This window comes from Cinclus cinclus, chromosome 2 (assembly GCF_963662255.1).
Source record: "Cinclus cinclus chromosome 2, bCinCin1.1, whole genome shotgun sequence".
NCBI lineage: Eukaryota > Metazoa > Chordata > Aves > Passeriformes > Cinclidae > Cinclus > Cinclus cinclus.
The window spans coordinates 72198219-72205043 of NC_085047.1; the positions used below are offsets into that span (position 1 = coordinate 72198219).

Genomic DNA, 6825 nt, shown 5'->3' on the forward strand with positions numbered 1-6825 from the left:
TTACAACAGCACAGAATTTTCTACCATTAAACTTTGCAGCCTAAGCGCTAGAGTGACATTAATTGGTCATGCTTAACTGCCTTGGATTTTTTTGTATGTTTACACTGTTACCATAATAGAAATCAAGGGTACTAATTTTTACATTCAGATGGAAAGGCAATACTGACTATGTATATTGAAAAAGAAGAGAGAGAAAACAAAACCAAAGCCTACCCTCCCACCTCCCACAAAAAACGAAACACAACCTATTGCCAACAAAGCAAATCTTTCCCAACAAAGTAATTCCCACCTAGACATAAAAATAAAAATATTTTTTTAAAAAAATCCAATGAGAATATTCATGCAACTATGTCTTAAATAAAATCTTTACAATTTTTTTCCACGGTAAAAGTACGATCTCTACTGCCTATTGATCACACAAAATAAAACTGGCGAAATGGCACTTTTTATTATTATACTGTATTTCGTATATAGAAGGTTTTATACGAAGGGACTTATCAGGTAAGAGGGATGATGGTGTGAACTAGACGCTGCTTCCAGTCGGGGGCTGGAGCGTCCCTGGGGTGCGTTGTATCCATGCGAGCCATGCAGCACTTTTTTTTTTTTTTTTTTTTTTTTTGTCCGTTTGTCTGCTTGTTTCAGAGTCGGAGTCATTTATTTACATTACATTCATGCCTTCGTGCAACTTTCCACTCCTGCTTTGCTATCAGGAGGAGGCCAACACCAGTCCTCTGCCCCCCTCGTTTTACCGGCCGCTTGGAATGGGGTCGGTCCACAAGGGAAAAGGGCAAAAAAGCAAACCCCAACACAATTGAACAAAAGCCCAACAAAACCAGGAGCCGTGTTTCGCCCTGCCGGAGCCGAAGGGAGCTGTTCCTCGTTTGTCTGTCGCTCCCCCGGCCGCGCACCGCACGGGGATGCGGGGGATGCGCGCACCGTGCCGGGCTGCGCGGCGCTGCAGGGATGCGCTCCGGCGCCGGGCTCCCCCCGCCGCCCACTTGGCCTCAGCGCTTGCTATGGGGGTCGTGAGGAAGGGCGTGCCTGTGTCTGTGTGTTTCGCTTCTCACAAAAGGTAGCAGCGGAGGTGCAGAACTGTCCCCGGCCGGTGCTTGAAGGGCCGGTCCCGGGTGGCGGCCGCCCCCGCCTCGCCCGCCGCCTCAGTCCGACAGTGAGTGGGAGCCGCAGTCGTACACCCTGTGGGCCCCGTCGGCGCTGTAGGGCCCGTTGTGCCAGTAGGACGAATCGCAGACCGTCTGCAAGGAGTTGATTTCAGATGCAGAGGAGTTGGCGTCCCTCCTCTTGGACCGCTTTCTGTTCCTCAGGATGAAAACCAGCATGCCAACTACTGTGAAGGCAGAGGTCACAAAAACCAGCAGAAGCCCTGGCACTAGCACCGAAATAGAGACCCGGCTGGTCTCCAAGTAGGAGTTGGAGTGAGTACCTGTCTCTGTCAACCCGGTGCTGTTTTTGTTAGTAGAAGTTAATGTGGGTGAGATTTTTAACTGAGGGCAAATCACATCATTGGAGAGAGACTCGAAATCCTCCTTGAAGAAATCTTCAGGGGACTCACACCTCAGGTCACTCATAATCACCTTGGGGCGCAGCATCTCTGCCCACTGTTTGAAAGGCACGATAGGGCAAGTACAGTCCCATGGGTTGCCGTGCAGGTCGATCTGGGTGATGGAGGTGAGCTGGTCCAGCACCCCCGCCACCGGGAGGTACATGAAATAATTGTTGTGTATGCTCAGCTTGGAAAGCGAGACCCCGGCGAACACGTCTACTGGGAGAGACCTCAGCAGATTGTTGTTGAGGATGAGGACTCGTAGTTTGGGCATTGCATTGAAGGTGCCAGGCATGATCATCTGGATCCCATTAAACTCCACGTTCAGATACTCCAGGTTTTGCAGCCCAGCGAATTTCTCCCGGGACAGGGTGTCTAAGTAGTTGCTATCCATGTAGAGCCATCGGAGATCGAAGAGGTTCTTGAAGGTGTTGTTCTCAACGGTGGCGATGTTGTTGTTGCCCAGATCGAGTAAATTAAGTTTTCGGTAATCCAGAAAGTGGGATTTCCTGATGGTGTGTATTTTGTTGTCTCTCAGAAACAGCTCCTGCACATTGGAGGGCTTGGGCTTCAAATCCACCAAGCTGCTCACATTCCTGTCATTGCAATTAACCTTTAAACCTGAGCCAGGGATCTGATCACAGCTGCAGATGTGTGGACAGGAAAAGGTAGCTGGTAGCTTGCTCTTCACACTCACTGTCGACACGGCAGCAGTGGGTTTGGTCTTGATTTGCCAGTTGACAGGAATCTTTGTACCTCCGTTTGGAGCAGATCCTGGCGTGGCAGGGTCTTCTTTGCCATGTATTTTAAAGGGGGTTGGAATGGGACCAGGATCGCAGGTTTCTTCTTCGGCAGGGGGAGCAGCTAGGCTGGAATCTACTCTGTTCTTTTTGCACAGCTCCTGCTCTGTGGTCTCATTTAAATCTTTGCCCTGCAACCTAGTGGGAGCTTCACAAATCACTCTGCCGATCAAAGCGTTTTTAGGTATGTTTTCCAGCCATTCTTTCAACGACAGCAGATCGCAAGTGCAGTCCCAGGGGTTATCCTCTAGCAGGATTTCAGCAATGCCTGGGATCTGCTCCAGGACCTCCTCGTAAGGCAAGGTTTTAAGACGGTTTCCCCGGAGGTCGAGGTGGGTGATCGGCACATACTGAAACACGTTGGGGGGCAAGGTGCTGATGAGATTGTCATTTAAAATCAGCACCTCTAGCTTGTTTAAGTCCCTAAATGCTCCCGGGTCAATATCCCGCAACAGATTAAAATCTGCCTGGAGGTATTCCAGATCGTCCAGCCCCAGGAAAGTCTGCTTCCTGAACGATTTGATCTTGTTGTTGTTTATGTGCAAGCGTTTCACCAGCTGCAGCCCAAGGAAAGCCCCAGGAACAATCTCATGCAAACCGTTGTTTTCCATGTGCAAACTGACCGCATTGTAAAAGTTAGCAAACTCATTAGGGAAAAGTCGAGTCAGGGAATTGCCATGCAGAAATAAATGGTAAAATTGGGAAGTTGGGGCGGTGAAATGTTGCAGGCTGGTAAATCCCTTTTTCTCACAGTCTACGTGCAAATCCCCTTCTATCTCGTTGCAGGCACAGATCTTCTCTTTGCAAACGTCCCCTGTAACGTTTCCAGCAGCAAAACAAAGAGACGTCTCCAGCAACAGAATCCAAAGCAGCATTTTTAAACCGAGCAATTCATTCCCGATCTCATCACAAAGTAACAGCAACCATCCTCCTCACACGGAAAGCAATTCCAGTTCATTCAATACATTAAATGTCCGAACCAACAGCAAAGGGGGAGGAAAAAAAAAAAATATGTGTGGGGGAGCAGGGAGGGTCGGCGGAGAGGGGGGGATGCTTTCTTTTCTCCTCTCTCCCCCCCCCACGCACAACTGCAACAGCCCAGATTCCAGTCAGTAATTATATCCACAAACTATCCAGGCACGTACTGCAAGGCAGGCGGAAAAAAAAGGAAAAAAAAAGGAAAAAAAAAAAAAAAGAAGTAGAAGGAAAAAAAAACCTCCTCTCTCGCCCTCCCTGACGCCTGCCGGGCAGCTAAGTGGAGATCTGCCGTCCGGGCTGGCTCACCGGCACGGTGCTGCCGGTCCCCGGCCGCCGCTGCATGTTAGGGAGGCGCGGGCGGGAGCGCGGCGCTGGCCGCGGAGGCTGCGCGGTGCGCGGCTCCGCGCGGACTGACCTTGCCGCGCGGCGGCGGAGCCGCGCTCCTCGCCCGCCGCCCGCCGGGCGCTGTCCAGCGCCGCGGTGCTGAAAGCGCCCGCCCCAGCCTAGGCGCTGCCCGCCGAGCCGCCGGCGCCTCGCCGCGCCTGCCCCCGCTGCTGCGGTGCGCGGCTGCCCATGCCCGCCGGCTGCCGGAGCCTGCCGAGGGGCCGGGGCCGGGGCCGGGGCCGCCCGCCCGTGCTGCGCCTCGCCTCGCCCTGCCGGCCGCGCTGCTTCCCCTCCTCGCTCCCTCGCTCGCTCTTCTTTCCTTTTTCTTCCGCTGCTGCCGAGCCGCACGCTTGCACGCACTCACATGCACGCAGAGGGAGAGTTGCTAAGAGGCTCTGCTCGTTTCAACCTGGTGCACACTGAAAGATCTGACACCCTCTGCTGAGCTGCAGTGGCAAAAATCCATCTGCTGAGGGAATGCTGGAGAAGAAAAAAATAATCAATCCACGTACAGGGCAGCGTTAAAAACGCTGGCATTAAAAGCTGTAGATCTATTTAGATGTGTTCTTCTAAATGGTTTATTTCATTCATTTATTTTCTTTTAAAATGGAAAGTTTAGCATTCCCCTCCTCTCGACCGGGTCCTTATTGCCCGCATTCGCACACACTCACACCTGCGCAAGGAGAGGAAAGCTCGTTTGCCTTATTGTATTTCCCAATGACTTGAACAGAATTAGTGTCAGGGTGTCAAGCGAATAGCAATTTGAGGTAATTATTCTGCACGCCATTTTTATCGTTGTTTTAAGTGCGTTTCTTCCTCCCCTGCAGTCTAGGGTGTTTTATGCTGGATTTTGAATCTTGCTGGTGTTGTCTATGCAATGTCTAACCGTGAATTAATGCATTATTTTTGATAATTTAGATGATCACAGAGAAGAGGGTAGATATGGGGGAGGGGATTGCTGCACTGTTAGCAGTTCACGCTACCTGTTCCCACGGAGTATAGTGTCTCCCTTAAGGAGGACAGGGGAGGGTAGAAGCTGACGGTTATTCTTATCTCTGTATAAAAATCTAGAGATGCGTGGATGTCCATGCATAGATATTTCTCTAGGGATGCATGCTCCTTGTATACTCAGTGGAAATAAAACACCTGCTTCCGTCGCACCCTCCTTCTCCCCTCTTCCTTCCCCCCTCTCCCCCCCCACCCGCTGTCCTTTTCCAGCTCCCACCCTTCTGACAAAAGAGATTACACAGCGGAAAAATCGGTGCCTGGCCTTAAAGACAGGAGCCAAGTACACGAAAGTTTCTGCATCATTTGGACGGGTTTCAGATGCCTACGAGCGAAGAACCAGTTGCACCTCTGGTGGTGCAAGTGGAAACCCGCGTTTCGCCTGCCTCGCTTTGAGGAGGAAGAGGAGGAGGAGGAGGAGGAGGAGGAAGAGGAGGAGGCGGGGGTGGGGGGGAGGGGGAGAAGGACGGGAGGAGGAGGACGAGAAGGAGGCGCGAAGGCGGGAGAGGCAGCCCAGTCTCCTGGTGCCTCCCGCAGCCCAGGGCTGCGACTCTGGAGTCCGGAGCCGCTGGTGAACTTTGCGGCATACTGGTAGGGGGGGATGTAACCGCGGGAGTGGGCTGGGGGAGGGTTATTTATAGGAAAATCCAGAGAGTCATACGGAGCCTGCACCCCCTGGTCCCGGCGGCATGTTAATTTGGTCAAAGCTTCTCCCTGGCTACCGCTTGCAAATAAATTAGACATCCTGCCGATGATGATCTTATCAAATTAATGTAATTAGACCACAGATGAATCACAACAGTTACCGTGGCCATTTCAAGTCTCCAGGATGAATATTTGGTCTTTTGGTTTGTTCTGGTGGGCAGGGACTAGGGAGGGAGGGGGAAGAGAGGTAGGAAATGGGACAAGAGTAAGAAACAAAACAGACAGAAAGAGAGAAATCCTGACCCTGAAAAGCTTATCCAGTAAATTGCAAATGGGCTAGAAAAGATAAAATGCCACTGAGACAGAAAGCACCACAAGAAATATATCAGTGGTTTCACAAGGAAAAGAAAAAGAGGAAAGGAAACTTGGTGCCATATTGGGGCACATTAATTCATTTCTCGTGATGGTTACTTTGACTTTGTTTCTCAGTGATGTCAGGGTGGAAGGGTGGGGGATGCAAAGCTGTCTGGAAACCTTCTATGGATCAAGAATTGCAGCCTCAAAGTGCAAGGGAAACTGGAGGCAAGAAAACCCTAGGATAATCCAGGGAGAGAAGCAGAACAGTCAGAGGAAGGGAAGAGGATCAGGGTGGGGCTCAAGGACACATTAGCTTGGTGTCAGCAGCAGTGACAAGATCACCGTGAACAAAGTCTTTGCAGAGGAAAGACTGAAAACCTGGAGCCTGGTGAAGATTCCCTGAGATGTGGGGCAGGATGACTTGTTCTCCTCCTACCTTAGCATAAAGCTTCCAAGCATCTTTACCTTCATGTTATTAAAATTGCTCAGGCACCGTAAAAACAATCAAAATGCAACCAGAAGACCTGAACATTAACAAGATATTAAATAAATAATATGAATTGAATAAGTGGAAGGAGACAATGACCTGTTGTCAAAGCGTGAAGGACAGATTGCCTGCTTCTTACATAGGATCTGCTGAGAGGTGGGAACTGATGGAAGCCATCTGGGGACCTGGAATTTCAAAGTGGTTAAAACCCAAAAAGTAAAAAATATGACAGAACAAATAGGTGTTTATGGATGTTATGTAACTTCCAAAAGTGTATTTATCTAAGGAAGGTATTATGTTTTCAACTGTATACTTTGGAGATAGACGTCTTATATTAAAAATATATGTATTGAGAGAGCATCTGCTATTCAAAATTTAACATCTAGGAGACAATTCAGAGAGGAAGAAAAAAGGTGCCATCCATTTGAGATTTGATATTGAAGTTTTTTATTCTGTGAGTCAAGCTACACAAAAAGATCCAGAATTAATCTACCATTAATCAGTGCCATAATCCTAAATTTCTAGGTTTTTTCATGTTTTTGAATTAAGTTTGGAAACATGTATCCTAGGATAAGAGGCCCACCTTTAAGAGTTTTAAGGAAATACCT

General features: G+C 49.5%; 1 protein-coding gene across 1 annotated transcript; it reads right to left on the reverse strand.

Annotated features, from left to right (window-relative positions):
- Positions 1 to 449: 449 nt before the first annotated feature.
- SLITRK1 (SLIT and NTRK like family member 1) lies at positions 450 to 3897 on the reverse strand. The gene has a single exon (XM_062514811.1). It carries the CDS (start codon positions 3234 to 3236, stop codon positions 1158 to 1160), a length of 2079 nt encoding a protein of 692 aa, XP_062370795.1. The 5' UTR covers positions 3237 to 3897; the 3' UTR covers positions 450 to 1157.
- Positions 3898 to 6825: the final 2928 nt, after the last annotated feature.